The sequence below is a fragment of the Dermatophagoides farinae genome, chromosome 4, assembly GCF_024713945.1.
Source record: "Dermatophagoides farinae isolate YC_2012a chromosome 4, ASM2471394v1, whole genome shotgun sequence".
NCBI classification, from domain to species: domain Eukaryota; kingdom Metazoa; phylum Arthropoda; class Arachnida; order Sarcoptiformes; family Pyroglyphidae; genus Dermatophagoides; species Dermatophagoides farinae.
In genome coordinates, this window is record NC_134680.1 from 3,699,847 (window position 1) to 3,719,674 (window position 19,828).

The 19,828-nt window shown below is 33.9% G+C and overlaps 5 protein-coding genes and 2 long non-coding RNA genes across 8 annotated transcripts; 5 read left to right on the forward strand and 2 right to left on the reverse strand.

Moving 5' to 3' along the window:
• The first annotated feature begins 327 nt into the window (after window positions 1-327).
• LOC124489992 (uncharacterized) lies at window positions 328-1,951 on the forward strand. The gene is made up of 2 exons (XM_047052448.2): window positions 328-663; window positions 720-1,951. Exons 1-2 carry the CDS (start codon window positions 577-579, stop codon window positions 1,929-1,931), a joined length of 1,299 nt encoding a protein of 432 aa, XP_046908404.2. The 5' UTR covers window positions 328-576; the 3' UTR covers window positions 1,932-1,951.
• ND-39 (NADH:ubiquinone oxidoreductase subunit 39) lies at window positions 1,934-3,514 on the reverse strand. The gene is made up of 3 exons (XM_047052456.2): window positions 2,520-3,514; window positions 2,275-2,461; window positions 1,934-2,221 (listed from the first exon to the last, which is right to left on the reverse strand). Exons 1-3 carry the CDS (start codon window positions 3,410-3,412, stop codon window positions 2,018-2,020), a joined length of 1,284 nt encoding a protein of 427 aa, XP_046908412.2. The 5' UTR covers window positions 3,413-3,514; the 3' UTR covers window positions 1,934-2,017.
• A 3-nt stretch (window positions 3,515-3,517) lies between these two features.
• On the forward strand, window positions 3,518-5,339 carry LOC124489979 (elongation factor Tu). Its single transcript, XM_047052430.2, has 3 exons — window positions 3,518-3,991; window positions 4,066-4,955; window positions 5,023-5,339. Exons 1-3 carry the CDS (start codon window positions 3,649-3,651, stop codon window positions 5,233-5,235), a joined length of 1,446 nt encoding a protein of 481 aa, XP_046908386.2. The 5' UTR covers window positions 3,518-3,648; the 3' UTR covers window positions 5,236-5,339.
• Window positions 5,274-7,008, reverse strand: LOC124489985 (RNA-binding region-containing protein 3). Of its 2 annotated transcripts, none has more exons than XM_047052437.2 (3): window positions 6,699-7,008; window positions 6,458-6,624; window positions 5,274-6,399 (listed from the first exon to the last, which is right to left on the reverse strand). In XM_047052437.2, exons 1-3 carry the CDS (start codon window positions 6,837-6,839, stop codon window positions 5,340-5,342), a joined length of 1,368 nt encoding a protein of 455 aa, XP_046908393.1. In that variant the 5' UTR covers window positions 6,840-7,008; the 3' UTR covers window positions 5,274-5,339. The 2 variants fall into 2 exon arrangements, with proteins under 2 accessions (XP_046908393.1, XP_046908394.1); XM_047052438.2 differs by having other exon boundaries at window positions 6,458-6,646; window positions 6,699-6,830.
• Window positions 7,009-7,113: 105 nt separating this feature from the next.
• LOC124489924 (uncharacterized) lies at window positions 7,114-12,185 on the forward strand. Its single transcript, XM_047052348.2, has 3 exons — window positions 7,114-8,484; window positions 8,554-9,884; window positions 9,945-12,185. The coding sequence occupies exons 1-3, from the start codon at window positions 8,062-8,064 to the stop codon at window positions 11,227-11,229; spliced, it is 3,039 nt and encodes a 1,012-aa protein (XP_046908304.2). The 5' UTR covers window positions 7,114-8,061; the 3' UTR covers window positions 11,230-12,185.
• Window positions 12,186-14,895: 2,710 nt separating this feature from the next.
• On the forward strand, window positions 14,896-15,625 carry LOC124490101 (uncharacterized). Its single transcript, XR_006958844.2, has 2 exons — window positions 14,896-15,034; window positions 15,091-15,625. It is a non-coding gene; the product is annotated as an uncharacterized LOC124490101 (long non-coding RNA).
• Window positions 15,626-16,372: 747 nt separating this feature from the next.
• On the forward strand, window positions 16,373-17,504 carry LOC142597453 (uncharacterized). Its single transcript, XR_012832187.1, has 2 exons — window positions 16,373-17,198; window positions 17,284-17,504. It is a non-coding gene; the product is annotated as an uncharacterized LOC142597453 (long non-coding RNA).
• The last annotated feature ends 2,324 nt before the right edge of the window (window positions 17,505-19,828 follow it).

The following is a 19,828-nucleotide window of genomic DNA, read 5'->3' on the forward strand; positions in this document are numbered from 1 at the left end:
GAAGACACTCAACATTGAATCTTAAATGCATTTTAAATGAAAAAAGTTATCAGGTATTTTAGGTATAATCAGGAATTTAGATCACATTTCAAAATCATCATCGAATACACATGAGAAAATCACGTGTGACACTTGGATTCAAATAAAATTGAATGACATTCAATGTAAATGAATATTGGTAGAACAATGATGCTACATACCACAGAATTTTTTTTTCAGCGGCATTCAAAAGTTTTCCCGCATTCAGACACACACACACAACACACACTGAGTAGCTCATACCAAATAGTTAGGTTTGTACTGAAAATACTTCGCCGCAGTTTACAGACATCCTTAGCCTCTTAAAGAGTAGATGACGCTTTGACGTTTATAATCCTTAACATCCGCCAATGAAAAAAAAAATTCATTCCAGTAATGAACAACATTATCGATAGTGTGTGCATATTCATTTCATAATTCGATTGTATATATCCATTGGTTTATGTTGTGGATTTTATATTCGAATTTTGTAATCAAATTTCATTTCAAAGTATTAATTAATTAATGTAATCATTATTCGCTTGTCATTTGTGATTTATGATCATGGCCGACCATCATCGAAATGATGATGTGAATAATATTTCAAGGGATTCCAATGACGATTGCTCATCTTCATTGTCAGCTGTAAGTTTGAGCAATTTTTTGTTAAAAAGTTTATTTACATTTTTTTTTAATTTAAGGCTAGAGAAGATTTTAATAATGGAGATGATGAAGAAGAAGAAGAAGATGATGATGATATCGTACTCATGGAGATTGGAAACAAAACAGAATCTTCCATAGAAACGCCGACAACAACAAAGCATCACGATCAAGCAATTGAATTGAATTGCAATCATATTCTAGAATCTTATGATACAGATCTCGGTAATCAAGATCATGTAAGATATACGTTGAATTCGAATGTCGTAAGAATGAAAAAAGCTCGCCAAGAAGTGGAAATGGAACCGTTTCCACATGATATTGTATTTGATCGAAATAAAATTGATACAATAGCTTTGGCTCGAGTAATGATAACCGAACTTGGCCGTTACAAAATTCCACGATCAGCATTTGCCGATCATATACTTCATTGTTCACGATATACTTTGTCAAGAGCTTTGAAAGATCCACGGCCATGGAGTGAAATGACCAAGGCAAATTTTGATTCAACAAAAGCACTTTATGTACAGATTAAAAAATGGTTACAAAAACCGCTCATTGAACGGCGACGAGAATATATTGCTGTCAAAGCTTTGCTATTGGAAAATATATCCGAATCGAATGATGTGACACCAGCCACAAAGCGCTCTACAGATTCATCAAATCGCGATTCGAATGATACCAGTTTTACTGCCACAACTTATACTCCGTTCGCTGTAATCATACAGAAATGTTGGAGAGGATATAAGGTTCGAAAACGATTAGATTGTGAAACGCCATCATTCAGGATCATACGACAACGTTTACGATTCATCGAACAAGATCGTATGCGTCAATATCGGAATAATGGTGGCGATCCGGATATTACCCGTCAATTTTTACAAATATCACGCACAATAGAACAGATACTTAGGCGAGATACACATAGAAAAACTTTTGAATCAATACAACTTAAAATGCAACAGGTACAGAAATTATCATTGAAAATTTTCGAAATACTAAATCAGCACAAACTCGATAAACGTGATGGACAAATAGCCAAAATAAAAATCGAACATGAACAACGATTACAGAATCTACAGCAAGAATATTGTCAACAAATTGAACAGATTCAAAAACAATTAAGAGAAAGTCAAGAACAGAATATACAAATTGTACAAAATGAACATCCAGCCAATTATATTCAGACACAATCAACAACGATACAACCGACACAATTCTATCATATTAATTATGAACCATATCGGTATTAAAATTTTTTTAACACTTTTAACATATCTGTATTTTATTCCATCAACATGAATATTAAGGAAATTGTTTATTTATCAATCCTAAATTCTTAAATTAAGCTTGGTTTCGCTAATCCAGAATCTAATGTATAAACTGGATGTTCATAAACACGATTTTCACCAAGATCACCATCATAAGCACCATTCCATTTCCAAGCGGCCAGTAAAAATGGCCAATGGTCTTCAATATGCTGTAATCGTACACCTAGATCGGTTAATTGTAAATTTTTGGATACTTCATCACTGATCGCTTCCTATATTGAATCGAAATTAATTAATTAATTGAATGATCAAATGATCCATTTACCCTTTCGATACGTTCCCAACAGGTTTTCGGTTTTTTAAACACCGATTTTAAATTTGACCATAAAAATAATCGTGGACGTACTTGTAGATCCCAACGTAAATTGGTCACCCTAAAACCACAATCGTGTTGTTTGCCAATTATATCATTAATGTATAGGGCTAGCCGACGTAGTTCATATCGTCGTGGCCTAATATTTCAATCAAATTGTAAATAAATTTGAAGAATGCATAAATAAATTCACTGACCCGACAGCATCAAACGTCTGACCAATGGCTGCATCATCAGTAATGGAATTGACAATGCCTTCGGCTAGGTCCGATACGCTTACAGGTGTTTTTGTTATACCATAACCACCACTGGGTAATGGAAACGTACGGAATCCACGTCGATGTGGAAAACAATAATACCAAAGAAAATTATCGCATTCACCATATACATCGGCCGGTCTAAATATAGTTACATCGGGATATTCTTCACGTACTGCAATTTCACCCCAATATTTGGATTTTAGAAATTTGGATCCACCTTTTAAATAATAAGCAGGTGGATTTGGCGATGAATTCAATGATGATACATGAATCAAACGTTTAATGCCGAGTTCACGAGCTATTCGAGCTATGGTACGCGGACCTTCAACATGAATGGTTTCGAAATCAAAATTATTCGTTTCATTACCACGGCCAATTAAATTAATCACAACATTAGAATATTTCATAGCACGATATAAAGTGTCCACATCGTTCAAACTATAAGGTACGAAAAGGATTTGTCCAAGATCTCCGGCTAATTTCAGATTTTTCGTAAAAAAAGAATCACCACGATATGGACAAATAACCTGTGAACCACATTTGGCAAGATTATTGACCACTGATTTTGCAATGAAACCAGTGGCCCCAAATACGGTAACAATTAATCCGTTAAAACTTGATCGATAACCGGTACCACGTTTAAGTTTCAATGTTTCAACATCAGGAAAAGTATCCTTATTCAATACGCGTGGGAAGAAATCGGCTTTACGTTCGGCCGGAATTGTTGATAAAAATCGAAGATGAACATAATGATTTTGGTGATGGTAGTGCCCTGAACATCTGAGAATGTTGTTCAATTTAATCAAATTATTCATTGTTACCGTCGACATAATTCAAGTTTGTAATGAGGTGAAAAATCCACCAACACAAATTTTTATTTTTATTTATTATTATGTCTTTCGATTGTAAAACAAGGACTCGATATATCGATTAAAATACAAACAATCGATTGTCATATGTTCACAAATACATGCACATGTTTTTCGTTTTGGCTTGTCGAGATAATTATCAATACAATATATATCGATCATAACGGGATCAATTTATCCATCTGTTTCAAGAAGGAATGTCTATATTAATATTGACACGAATTTTTAATGGTGCTGGCATATCCGCCGCAACTTTGTCACTTGGACGTAATCGTTTGGCTGTGTTTAATGGTGCACAGCTAAATTTGATTCGATCTCTATCGGTTCCACCACCACCTGGTCCAGGAGGTGCTAAAGTATTCAAAAGAGATAAACCACATATGAATATCGGTACGATTGGTCATGTTGATCATGGTAAAACTACGTTGACCAGTGCCATCACTAAAATATTGGCTAAACATAAATTGGCTAAAGTAAAAGAATATGATGAAATTGATAATGCACCAGAAGAAAAGAAAAGAGGAATTACCATTAATACAGGTATGATCGATCATTGAGGAAATTACAGATGATGTTTGCAAATGTAACCATTTTGTTGTTTATCAATTAAATAGCACATGTTGAATATGAGACAAAAAAACGTCATTATGCTCACATGGATTGTCCCGGTCATGCTGATTATATTAAAAACATGATTACTGGTGCTAATCAAATGGAAGGTGCCATCCTGGTTGTAGCTGCTACTGATGGTGTTATGCCACAAACTCGTGAACATCTTACTCTTGCCAAGCAAATTGGCATTGAAAATATAATTGTCTATATAAATAAAGTGGATGCTGCCGATACTGAAATGGTGGAATTAGTTGAAATGGAAATACGCGAACTATTGACCGAACTTGGTTATGATGGTGACAATGTGAATTTTGTTCAAGGTTCAGCATTGGCTGCTATGGAAGATAAGAAACCCGAAATTGGTGAACAATCGATTGAAAAACTTATGCAAATGGTGGATGAAGTATTTCCCGATCCTATTCGTGAAGTCGATAAACCATTTTTGTTGCCAATCGAACATGTTTATTCGATTCAAGGACGTGGTACAGTCGTCACTGGCCGTTTAGAAAAGGGTGTAATCAAAAAGAATACTGAATGTGAAATTATCGGATATGGACGTCATCATAAAAGTGTAATCACTGGTATTGAAATGTTCAAGAAAATCTTGAACGAATCACAAGCTGGAGATAATTTGGGAGCATTATTACGTGGTATTAAACGTGACCAGGTTCGTCGTGGTATGGCCGTTGTCAAACCGGGTGAATATCGAGCTGTTGATCATGTGGAAACACAAATCTATATGTTAAAAAAAGAAGAAGGTGGAAAAAATCTGCCATTTTTGTCAATGCTTCGTGGACATTGTTTCTGTCGTACGTGGGATTGTGCGGCCGAATTAAATATTGTCGGTAAAGATATGATTATGCCTGGCGAAGATGCCAAAGTCATTTTAAAGGTAAACAAAAATATTGTTTCAATTTTACTAATCTAAATGAAAAAAAAATTTAAACCTCTTATTTTAGATTCTACGACCAATGGTCATGGAGAAAGGATCCCGTTTCACAATCCGTGATCAGAAACAAACAATCATGACCGGTGTGGTTACGGATTTATTAACCGATCTAACACCGGAAGAAAGAGCCAAATTGGAGAAAGGTCGCACTAAGAAAGAACGCGAAGAAATGGAAAAACGAATGAAAGAAATTGAGGAAGGTTTTGCTGAGAAAGAAAAATAGACGCAATAACAGCATCAAATGTCATTCACATATGAATATTTGATTCTTAAGTAGTTGTATTTTGTATTTGTAACTATTAATTAAAATAATCATTGAAACAATTATTATATGGATTCGGGTTGTATATTAGTACTACAACGACCGTATTGAACAACGATAGGGCGATCATGGAACATAAAGCCATTAGTTGATGTTAATGCTAAGCTAGCTTGTGTCACTTCGGGATAGGTGACAAAAGCCTGACCACGCATTCGACCTTTTTCCATGTAGACGATGCCAAATTTATCTACATGATCATAATTATCAAGATGAATGTAGCGAGCAAATAATCGATACAAATCTCGCAGTAAAACTTTTCGATGGATATTTTTCACATAAAGCCGATGACTTTGATGATCACCCATTGAATAATTTTTGAATACGGGATATTCTGACCATTTGTCTGTAGGTATTCGATTTGATTCCAATTCCTGATCAGTAATCAGATCCTCTGGACGTAATAGACAAATATCAAAAGTATTATCACTGATCGATGATGGCTTCGATTTCAATCGAGGTGGTGAATTTGGTTTGACTAGAGATCCGAAACCATCGGAAGTGGTAATATGTTCAATAATCGAATTGGATGACGATGGAATTGAAGTAGAATTGTTGTTAACAGTTAAATTTATCGAAAGTTTTTTTGATATTGGAACTGTATCAAAGATTTGCTCGATTTCTGTAGTGATTTGGTTTTTAGTATTGGTTGTTGTTGGATGAAATGATTCGGCATTGTCACCAATGAATCCTGTTTTTAGCCGCTTTCTACGACGTCGACGACGTTTCATTTCGAATTCCGGTGCTTCACTGTGATTGAGATCATTGATGGTGATATTGGTTTCCAATTCAGATTCTTCATCTGAATCTGGTGGCAATAAAATTGTAGATAAGTGATCATTTTGCTTGGTGAACGATACATCCAGACCAAGTTTAATCATTATTGTGACGACATATTTATAAAATTTTTCATTGTTTAACAAATGTTGTCCGATTTGTTCGATAATTAGTGTATCGGCTTTCGGGATATCTTTGAAAGTTGAATTAAAAATACTGTCAGGAATGGATTGACGTTGCAATTGTTGGATATGATCACGAAACGCTTGAAATTGGTCTTGCTCAATCTTACTATAAGAAATCGAAAGTAAATTGATTATATCTTATTATATTGGAATGAGAAAAATACCGTTTGAGTGCTTGATCACAGACATGATGACTTGGAAGACGACGAATCTGTTCTGGTTTTGCAAATTCAACACGTAAACGTCGGCCATTCCATTGACGTTGGTGTAACAACCGAATTACCATATGACATGCAAGTTCATCCGTAAAAAAAGCAACCGAATAATATGGCTATAAGTGTGATAAAACAATCCTGACATGAATTCAATGTGTTTTTGATCAAACTATAAATATAACGAACATACATGATTATGAACAGAAGTAGCACCTAGGCCATATAACATTTCATTCCGATCAAAATAAGAAAATTTGGTGGTCAAATTACGAATTTCCAATGCCGGAATGACCGGTTCCAAGGAGATGGTCGATGTTGCCGGCACATTCATCTCGTTGACACAACATACATAAGACAAAATGATTATGACATTGAACAATAGTAGAATTGAAGAATAGTCAATGAATGAGAATTCATTTAGACAAATTTTTTAAAATTATAAACATCAAGTTTAGAATAGTAAAATCATATATGATTTTATTTAATTTAAATCATCATATGATTTACACACACACACATGGTTTCAATCAGATTTGGAAATTTATACTGACACGTGATTTATGAATGGATCAATTTTATTCGTTGTAAAAAAAAAATGCGTAGTTATTCGAGTTTGTGTGAGTCAGCCATGTATATGTATTATATATCTATATATATATTCACATTCGGACAAACCCAACCAACGCACACACACACACTCATATAATATATAATTTTGTATTGAGCGAATGAATAAATAAAAAAAATGAGAAAAGCAAATAAAGATTTCGTCGAACAGAATACAATACATAATACACGTTTTAAATAATACAGCCACCACAACCGAAATATAAAAAAAACTCTCCCTCAATATATATTATATTTGCTCTCTTTTTTTTTAATGTTTGTATATGTGTTTGATTTACTGTTCTGTCTGTTGTGTGTGTATGTGTGTGTGTTATGTTTTGTTTGAGTGGCACAGAACAACCAAATGTGTTATGTTATGTTGTGTTGTGTTGTGTTATGTTGTTGTTGATCACGAGATTTTTAAATCTAGTATTTTTCACAATTCATGAATTGTGAAAAATTATAAAAATAATGATTCATAAATTGTTTTAATTAATCTTTTCAGTTATTCATTCATCTATTCATCGATTATTATCAACAATTATTCATTGATTTGAATTTTTTTTATCAATAATAACGACGAATATATTTTTTTTGGTGAAAGAGACCCGCGCGCGCGTAATTTTTTTCTCTGTCTATCATCCACATCCACAATGTCGTCTGCGATTGTTGTTTGTTTTCATTTTTTTCACATTCACCTATCATCATTGAAAAATTGAACATTGAATTTTCTTAATAAAAACAATTTGATTGTAATTGACAATTATTATCCAAAATCAGAATTTTATTCGTGAAGTGAGTGTGTATGAAAGAGAGTACGTGTAGAGATTGCTTAATGATTACATCAGTGAAGATCATATGGGCGTTCATCATCATCATCAGTGTTTTTGTTTTTATTTGTGAAAATCTAACAAACATCTGATTTTGTTTTTTTTTCATTTCGAACGATGGATACATCATCGCATGATCCTGGTACGACCATCTCAATGGCTACCGAGTCGGCCACGCCCACTACCACCAATGTAATATTGACATCGAATGAATCATCATCACCACCAATGATTCCAGCAACATCGACGACAACGACGACAGAAACGATATTGTCAACAATGAAATCTGAAACTTCATCAGAAACGTTACCCCCAAATACCGCTAATAGTAGTAGTGGGAGTGGTGGTGGTGGTGGTGGAAGTAGTGAAAAACCTTTAGGGCTATTAGCACGTGCAGCCATCATGAAACGTCAGATGGATATGGAAAAAGATAATGAACAACAACAGCAACAACAAACATCAATATCATCAAATTCCAGCGGTAATGACGAAAAAACTGTCACAGTTGAACCAACAACCACTGTCACCAAAAAAGCCAAGGTAAATTATTATTATCCTCTTTGTTTAATATTCTAATTTTCGCGCTTTTTTTTGTTCAAACAAAAACAGAAAAGTTCAACGTCCAGTAATGATAAAAAGAGTTCATCACCATCATCATCATCATCCTCATTAACTGCAACAAGTTCATCAACAATTGAAGCTGTTGCTACTTGCAATCCTCAATTTACGCTAAAACAAGTATCGAAATTTTCGGATAAACGATTATTATCAACATTTGTTGAATATAAACGCGATGTAAAAACAAAACGTTGTTCATATAGTTGTCATTTATTGCCCCAGCAATGCCAACAACGTTTTGAATCGGTATTTGGCTCGGCCGAAGCTGAAAAATCAAAAAAGGATATTGTTGATCATCTTCGACAACATTTGTGCAATCTTGAACAAACTATGCCAAATTTAAGGCTTAATTCATGCCGTAAAATTCGAAAGACCGCTTTGGATAAAAAAACAACATCAGCAAAACAGATTAAAAAGGAAACGGAAAATGTTCATGTTACAGTTTCGATTGCGTCAACAACAGCAACGACAACATCGACATCATGTTCACCATTGACAACAACGAAGACGACAGTGGTTGCAGCCGAAAATGATATCCTAAAACAATCGATAGCAAACGCTGAGATTGAAGAGGAAATCTTTGGTCTGATGAATGTTGAGAATCACCAACAAAGACAACTTACCCAACAACAACAGCCTGGATTAATAGGAACTGCTACCGGAGCAGTTCATCATATATTGAATACATCATTACCAATATCTACGTTTGTTGTTGCAACACAAGCAGCGATGGCTGGTCAACCATCACTAATGCCGCATCATACAATCGAGGATGTATCTCAAACGGTCGAAGTTATTTCTTCAACAGATCCGATTGTTATGGATCAACATCAAAATCAGTCTCTATCCGGAACATTTTCATCAGCGACAATGACCACAGCTGCAACCACAGCGACTACAACAACGTTGATGAATGCGGCTGATCCATCAATGCCAGCACATCAACTTCGTGCATTAGCATTGGATTATATTGATGATATCAGAAAGAAAAGCTCATCGGCAGCACGTTCTATAATTGTTAATGGTGATAAATCGGTCATATATCAGTGTAAAATCTGTCCAGATAAACAATTTACCTCAACAAATGGTTTGATATTTCATTATAAAAAACATGCCGGCCTAAAGCCTTATGTATGCGATCTTTGTTCGGCAACATTTACTCGTCAACATTCATTAAATTATCATATGTTAATACATTTGAACAAATCACGTTTTATTTGTTCCGAATGTTCACGCCATTTTCGTCATCCATCACATTTCAAAGAACATATGCGCCGTCATACGGGTGAAACTCCATTCCAATGTAGCGATTGTCTTATCAAGTAAGTTTCGGTTAGTCTGTTTCAAAAAAAAGTAAAACAATTATTATTATTATTATTTAGATTCAAAACGCGAAACACCTACAAACGGCATTTACAGACTAAACATTCAAAAATATTAACATCAAAAGGAATCATAGAAGTTACGCCTGGATCACAACAGCAGCCGCCATCTCAACAACAAATGACAACAACAGTGCCTACGCCTATAACAGCAACGACTGCAACGAAAAAAATTCTTGCAACCAAAGGTGGAAGTGGAAATATTATGACTGCTGCATTATCGACAACACCGATGGCACATACACAATTGATTGGACAAGTTGTAGCGATTGGTCCATCAACATCAACAGTACCTATTATAGCAGGAACTATGGCCACAACATCGGCATCAAATACAACATCGACAGCAAAACCACGAAGAAAATATGGCATCAAATATTTACATAAAAACATTGAGACAATGACCAAATATGAACAACAACAACATCAACAGACAGCCACATTAATAGCGACAAATCATCCTGCCGCATTGACAGCCAATACGGCGGCAGCCATACATCAACCACAGAATCAAACATTGACGGCCATAACGGATCCGACAACAATAACCGGTACATTAGGCGCAGCAGCAACGGCACAAACAGCGCCTGGATCAAATATAACAATTTTACGGATGCCACAATATCCATCTGTTCATATACTAGATAACGGTGGTGGTACTACAGCAACGGCAAATGCTGCATTAGCTGCCACAATGGCTGCAGCCATACCAACCGGAACGGCGACAACGACGACGACAACAGCAATAGCTCGAAAGACTACATTGTTGAATCGTTGTCAACAACAACAACAACCATCACTATCAACACAATCATTATCATCATTACAACCACCACTACCGGGTCAACAACAACAACAAACATTAACGTTGGTTACTGTGGGACCAATAGGTATCGATTCTGAAGGTAAACCGATATTTCAGATAACTGGTCAACCGAATGCAACCACAACTGACCATCTGACAGCATCATCGTTGATACCAACATTTACTACAAATCAAGCGCATGAAATTCTACATGATCAACAATCACAACAACAAAGTTTAACCGAATTAACATCGGCAATACCATTGACAACGACAACCATTGGTAGTCATCATCCACATCATCATCAATTAATCTATCATAATCAACCACATCAAATATTATCTATACATCCTCAACCTATGACACCATCGGTAACATCAGCAACAGTAATACCAACAACACAATCATCATCAACAGCAACGAATGATAATTTTATGTGTCTATTAGAAGCAATCGAAATGACCAAAGATGAAGAATAAAACATTTTTATTATTATCTACTAGTTGTAATTATTTTGGTCATTTATATCACGGGAAAAGTATCGATTATTATTATTTTGTTTGAGATACTTGAAAAAATTGATTGTGTTCATTTCATTTCTTACATCTTATCATCATCATCATTGTTCATTCATATATTTCACATGTTCACACATTTTTTATTTTATTCATCATGACTTTTTTTTGCAACTACATTCATTATTATCACACACACACGAAAAATCCATGTATGATTCAGCAAAAAAAAAACTATAAAAATATGGACATCATACACACACATGAATCATAAACAAAGATCCAGAGAGATATTATTGTTATATATCCCTTATTGTTTATTATTGTTGCTGCTGATAAATAAGTGAGGTGTGTGAAAAACAAAACAAAATTAATGTGTATTTATGAATCGAAACAGACACACACACACACACTCACATCGTAATATAAAGAATTGAAACATGTTTAAAATCATTAATCTAAATTGATTGATTGGTTGATCATATATGCTAATTATTCTAATTAATTCTTTTTGCTTTTTTGCTATTTTTCTATTTCAAACACTATATATACCACCACCACCACACACATCTTACAATGAAAGAAAACACAAGGAATATCACCATTTAATGGATGAAATTTTTAGAGAAAAATTAGCTCATTGTTTTCTCAGATTTGTTTTTTTTGTCATCATTGATACACACACATACACAAATACTAAGAATATTGGCATTCTAAAACAAACACACACACTCATTACTAATTCTTTATCATTATTGGATTCTAATTCACACAATTCATCATTGATTATTATTATTGTAAACAAACATCATAACAACAGGAAACAATTGAATCGAAAAATTTAGTTCGGAATGTTTCTTGATCGTTATCATTTGTTTGATTTTTTCACACACACACACACACACACATCATTTGCAAAACATTATTTTATTCTTTAATTTAAAAAAAATTGCATCTTTTTCACATTGTTACAATGAAGTTTGGTCATTTCTGATAATTGAAAAAAATGGAACAAAACTATAATAATCATAAATAATAAAATGAAAAAAAAATATAACTGGTCTAATTGTCTAAATAATAAGTTCAAAATACAAAAAAAGAAACGAGACTTACCAAAAGTTTATAGGTAATCCGATTCGAATTTTATAATTATGTGGTAAGAATGTGTCTAAAAATTGATTAATTAATTAATTAGTATATTTAAGATTTAAGAATAAATCATGGAAAAAACTTACAAATTTCAATAGAGTATATCTATGAGAATCTGAATGAATGGTATTGTGACTTAGAGGATAGATATGGAACAAAAATATTAATTTTTTTTAATATGATTATATATGGTTTTTTTACTTACATTTTATTTTATTCTTTCAACATTTCTTATTATCATTGCTGCTGTTGGCTATATGTGTATGTATTTTATGTGTGTGTGTGTTTCGATAAATCGAGCAACAATGAAAGAGAGAGAGAAAGAGAAAAAAAGTGGTAAAGAAAAACCGTGAGACGACTCTGTGTTCCACAATGTTATATGATGATGATGATTGCTTTTGTATGCTATGCATTATTATTATACGATGATGATCATATTATGCTATCTATCTCTTTTTACTATTAAAAAGCAAAAAATACACACAATTCTCATCGATAAATAAGAGCAAAGTGGGAAAAAAAATAAATCAAAAATGGCTTGGCTCAAAATCAAAATGTGTTTAGTTGGTTGATTTGTAAAGGTGAACCAAAGGGGGAGTGTATGATGGAGGAGAGTAGGTTAAGTAAATGGAACTCAATAAAATGTAATTCAATCATGATTTTGGACCTTATGGCATGGGAGAGTTAGTGGATGAAATATTGTGGGGGCCCAACACACATAATGATATTTATTATCAAAGATCTTATCACAGACACAAACGATATAAATAAATTTCAGATGTCAAAACTTTTTTTTCTATTCGATAAGGACTGTATCAGCTAACTTTTTTTTGTGAGGAAATGTAAATGATTCATGAATTGAATTGTAAGAAAAAAAAATTAGTTTGAACTGATGATGATGGTGTGTAAAGTACCTAAACACATTAACAGCATATATACAACACACATTGGTGGAAGAAGAATGAATGAAAAAAAAATGAGTATTTTTCTCTGAGCAACCCGAGCCAAACAACATAAACCGAACCAATCAAGCAAACAAGAATTCCCTTCTCTCTCTCTCACACACACATGAACACAACCATTATAATGCCAACAAAATACATACCATACATAACTAATGTTTTCATATATTAGGAAATTTAGAAAATACTGTCGTTTTTTTGTATAACATTTTTGAACGACTGTTACAAAAATATGGTAAAGGTTTCGACATCGGGCATGACCTCGATTTATTCTTCGATGACCATGCTTTAATTTAAGAATAAATTTTTTCCAACTTTGACCACCGGAAGTGGTGGCTGGCCTCTGTTTTTCGACCCATTAAAAATCAAAATTTTAACCATTTTGATTTTTGCTCGTGGTGACCCCGAACAAAGAGTTAAAATTCATCTGACCACTCAATGCAAATTCCACATGTCCTGGGAGTTGAAAAAAATTATGGGCATAATTCTTCCTCAACTCATCCTTTCTCAAGAGCGGATCAAAATCCGGTCGGCCGCTATCAACATTCAATATAGACTGCTAGCAATTTCAATGGGCAATGCCATTGGCAGAGTGGCTGACGGCACATGAATTGCATGGACGGTTATGCGATTTTCAAAATTGGAAAAAATTTGGAATTTTTGGTCAACCAAATTTTTTTGTTGACTTTTTGGTTAGCGGAAAACGTGTCGTGCGATAATTGATCAAAATTTTTTAAAAATTTCATTTTGACGCATATTTTTCCTATGGCTGAATAACACAGTGGGTGATAGCGACCGACCGGATTTTGATCCGCTCTTGAGAAAGGATGAGTTGAGGAAAAATTACGCCCATAATTTTTTTCAACTCCCAGGACATGTGGAATTTGCATTGATTGGTCAGATGAATTTTAACTCTTTGTTCGGGGTCACCACGAGCAAAAATCAAAATGGTTAAAATTTTGATTTTTAATGGGTCGAAAAACAGAGGCCAGCCACCACTTCCGGTGGTCAAAGTTGGAAAAAATTTATTCTTAAATTAAAGCATGGTCATCGAAGAATAAATCGAGGTCATGCCCGATGTCGAAACCTTTACCATATTTTTGTAACAGTCGTTCAAAAATGTTATACAAAAAACGACAGTATTTTCTAAATTTCCTAATAATTTGGACACATTTGGATAATTAAAACGAACCAAAAAAAAAATGATAAAATTTTAAACCAAAATTGATAGAAAAATGACCATATCAAAAGAAAAACATTTACCAGACTTTTTAGTTATGATGCCGTTGTTGTTGTTGTTGTTGTTGTTGTCAAAATCAAAAAGGATATATTTCCAAATATTTATTGGTTTCGGCTCATCAGTGAGTGTGTCTGTGTTTTCACTTGTTGTTATTCACATTTTGGCCAATAAATGAAAAAAAATTCAATCATATCGTGTGTGTGTGTGTGTGTGTGTGTGTGTGTGTGTGTGTGTGTGTGTGTGTGTGTGTGTGTGTGTTTGTGGCGATGGATGGAAAAAAAGTGTGGCAGTCAATCCACATGCACACTTCAAACTAAATCTCTCCATCCTAATTGCCATTATTCAATGCAACAGCTAAAGAATTCTTTCAGTTTTTTTTCTGTGATTACCATAAAAGATACGTATAAAAAGAAGCTTGGTAAGACTTGTGTGTATTCATTGTGTACATTGTGTGAAGAATTTTTATTCCATCAGAATACATATTCATCCCGGAAGTTAAAATTGTTTGTTTGATGTACACTATTTTGATCGAAATCATCATCATCATCATATCATCATCATTATCATTATCATTATTATTAATATAATATGGCTAATTGAAGTTGGAGTTACAAACAAAGACCGCCTAAAAGAAACCGAAATCGAAAAAGGACGTAAATACGAACTACTAGCTAATGAGCTAGAAATGACTTATCATGCAAAAGTCTTCCAGATTCCTGTCGTGATCACTTGGGACGGACTAGTAACCCACCACCACCGAAAACACCTACAGAAAATTGGGGTGGATAAAAGGCTACAAGCTTACCTTCAATACATAACAATCAAAAGAACGTGTGAAACGGTGCTCATAGATGCTAGAGCAGAACGCCCGTGTCATGATAAGGATTTAAATGAGTTGTTCGACGTTGCCGAACAACAAGACGAAAATTTGATACATATTTAACTTTTTATTTCCATTTGTATTTTTTGATGCTCTTAATACCATAATAAATTAAATTCATTATCATTATTATTATCATTACTTTATATAAAAGAGTAAGCCAATTAGTGTCTGTGTGTATACATCCAACAGTAGGGAATGCCTTTGAGCAGTGCTTTTCGAGAATGCTTTCAGCGTCATCTGTCGGTAAAAAGTTTCTGAAGTAGTGAGATGTAGCTTTGTTAATGCTTTTTTAAAAATTGTTTAAGCTTCGCGCGTTGATGCAGCTTCTGCATCAAATAGGGTTGCGGGTTAGAATAGCCAAATTGGAAATAGCCAAGGCAGAAAACAGCCAAATCTGAAAACAGCAAAGTCTAAAAATAGTCAAAACTGAAAATAGCCAACCATTGAATTGAGCCAAAAAATAAAAGATAGCTAAGTAAATTAGCGCAATAAAAAATAGCGAAAAATAACACGTTATATATGAAAGGTCGTGGCACAGCACGTATGTGTTCCTTACACAGAAAAAAACTACAGTAATACCCCGCTTAACGCGGGGGTTACGTTCCAAAAATTCTGAGCGTTAAGCGAAACAGCGCTAAGCGGGGCTATCTTTACATAATGCATTTTTACCCTTCATATACAATGTAACAATGTAATGCAATGTAGGGTAATTATACAGCGTTATATCGAATCAGCGTTAAACGGGGCAGCGTTAAGCGGGGTATGAGTGTACTCTGAAAACTTTTACCTGTAGCAGTCAACTGGCTGCGCACGCTCCTGCCTATTGCCACCTCTTCCTATTTCGACCGAGAATGTCGGTGAGAGAAACGAGCATGTTTCCAACCGAAAATTCCGAGTCCGCATATAGTTGAACACACACACTCGAACACACCTAGTGATTTCGGTTTCTCAATAAAGTTCAAATTCGATTAAAAAACTTGTCGACATTGCGACATACCAATCTTTCAAAACAATTTAACTGTTAGTGTGCAAAGTTTGCCTTCTTTTTCAACGCAATATTACAAATGTAATCAGCTTTTTTGCAAAAAACGAATCATAGTAAACGACAATCGAATAATGGAAACACCATTATCAAAAAAAAGAGCATAATCATGATCCATTAGTCGACGATATTGAAAAAGAGGAAAAATTAACGAAATAAAAAAGATCGCAGAAAAAACAAATGAATCAACTTCTCGGATCATTTCAAAATTACCAAAATTAGAAGATGCATATGATGCTGGATCAATGAATTCGCTTGAATGTACATTGATAGTGACCGAAGGAGATTCAGCGCATACGATCGTTAATAGTGGAATCAGTGTTGTAACCGCAACAAATTTGGCATTTTCCCCTTGAATGGAAAATTCATAAACGTACGAGAAGCTAACAAAAAACAAATAATGGGAAATGTTGATATAAAATGTTTAGTGGAAATACTTGGACTAAAATACAACATAAAATATACAACAGAAGAAAGCATGAAATCACTGCGATACGGTCGATTAATGATCATGACAGACCAAGATCCAGACTGTAACGGATTATTTGAAGAGGCTTCACAGCTGAAGAAAGAAAGAAGCTTGAACTGTTGATCAGCATTGACAGATCACAAACATATAAAAGACAAAGACATGATGACAAGATCATCTCCTTTCTTGTGAGTATTTGCTTGTTCTTGTGTTTATTGATTATGTTTTTCTAGTGTTACATTCATGTATTCATGTCCTGGTCTTCACGTCTAGATATTTTCCGTCTCAAAGTGGTCATCTCATGTTATTCGAAATATTATCAAGTAATCTACATAGTTCTCTCAATACCGTCGTCTGGATTCCTTTTCATTCAAACAACCTTCCATGAATCATTATTATCAACGTATCCAGCAATCATTGTTTAAGCTATTATTTCCATATTTTTCATATTCATTTTTCATTTTAATTATTCAATAAATATTTTTAAATACAAACGTCTTTTTCTCGAAGTTCGCCTTGTTTCTGTTACAAGACGGTACGCATATTACAGGACTAATAATAAATTTCATCCACTATTATTGGCCTACATTGATTAACCCATTAATGCCCATCATCCTATACGTATGGTAACCCTAAGAATTTCTATGCCAATTTCTATATGTTATTTTGAACAAGAGGATTGACGAACTGCTGTCCAACGAACTGAAATCTATGTATGAAAGTAAAGTGACCACAGTGCTAATTGTATTGACGTGGGATGGTTTGGTCACAGGATACTTCAGAAAGGCATGGGGTTAACAGAGAAATTCCAAGCGTATATCCAAGGTCAGGTGTTAAAGAGAACCATGGATAGCTCCCAGGAATAAACATGATATAAAATAAACTGAATGTGTATTGGACCAAACTCTTTTATATGTAATTATTTGTATATATTCGTAATTTTAAGATTTAATAATATTGTAATGCTATTCAATTAGATGTAAATATTTTCAATGCTCAAATAAAAAGATATTCAGGCTTTCGAACAATACTGGAATCGATTCACAAATCAGTCTAAAACGATGGTCGTAACAACAAAAAAACATGACCATCAAACAGCCAAAGTTGATTTTGGATTATTTGAGTAATATGGGAGATGTTGTTTAGTAAAATATTTCTAATTACCATTTATCAATAAAATCGAGGAAGTAGTATTTTTTGCTATTCACTAATTCAATCGATTTAACCATTCATTCACCGATTCATGCATTTTATTGTATTGTAGACCCAAGAGAAAAAAAAATTTCTTGAATATAAAAGGTCAATTTCAAAAATTTATTTATCATTGGACTCATTTTCAAAATTAAAAATCTTGGTCGACCAAGACATTTTAGCCTCGGTGATTGGTGAAAATAGTAAGGAGTGACGACATCAATGAATGGACCCCGTGAGAGGGCGATCGAGATAATGGAAAGCAGCGTGGTGTGATCACAGAGCAGCAGTTGGTTTTCTGGGCAGCGACGATGAGGACGACGAAAAAAGACGACAACGGACGACCAGATAAACATTGATTTTTTTATTATTTTATTTTGTTAATATCTACTCGAAATTTCATGTTATCTTTAATTTAGTGTGCCATCAATTTTCTAATTCAATAAAACTTAAACTATTTATACCAGTGATGAATTATTAAATACAGGGAATCATTTCATCATCAAGATACAAGATCACAAACAAAGGACATGCCATGTTTGTAAAAAAATCACCGTATCAATGGATCTTGTACAACAAAAGTTTCTGCTTAAATGATTTTAAATAATATCATAGTAAATTATAAAATAAATACGCTACAAATTGATGTATTTTTAATGCCAACCATAATCAAAATGGGGCAAAATTTTGTTGGAACTAACAATCTAAACCTTTTTCAAACCCAAGAACAATTCGGGTTAAGGCTGAATGGCGGCAGTGAAGAAAGGCTTTATGGCGGCAGTGATGAAAGCAATTTGAAATTATTGGTCATAATCAGAAAAAGATTATCGTGCATGCTAATCAAATGAAATCGTATATCGGTGATTGTTCTGATTCTGATCTGTACCAGCTCGTGGAAGACCAAGAGAGTCCATCTGAAAAGGGGGTGTAATGATATTTATGAATGTACTCTCTTGCTCATAGTTTAAAAATATGTTCTTTGAGCTCACTCCAATTTTTATATATTATGATCATTGAATGATTTGCCTTGATTGAAGTATATTCATATTTTCTGTCTTTGTGTTTAATTGAAATAAAAATTATTCCGTTTATGAAATAAACTTGCGTTATTTTCATGTCGTGCTAATTAATCTCTCGGTACTCTATCCAACTTTATTATTGCAGCATAATTCGGTAAAAAATCGTTATCTATGAATGGTGCCAGAGCCGAGCGCGCTCAACGAATTTCGCGCCAACAAGAGAAACACAAGACAGAAACACACACACACACGTAAATCAATAAATTGATGTTTTTCATTTTTTCACAAATCGTTCTTTTTCAATAAAGTTAATTACAAACATTCGGGATCGAGTTCACATTCCTGTTCAATTATAGAACATAAAAGGTCAATTGCAAAAATTTATTTCTCATTGGACTCATTTTCAAAATTAAAAATCTTGGTCGACCAAGACAATTTTTGAATACAATGAATCATTTCATCATCAAGATATCAGATCACAAACAAAGGACATGCCATGTTTGTATAAAAAAACCAGAGTATCAATGGGTCTTGTACAACAAAGGTTTCTGTTTAAATGATTTTAAATCATATTATAGTCAATTATAAAATAAAGACACTGCAAATTG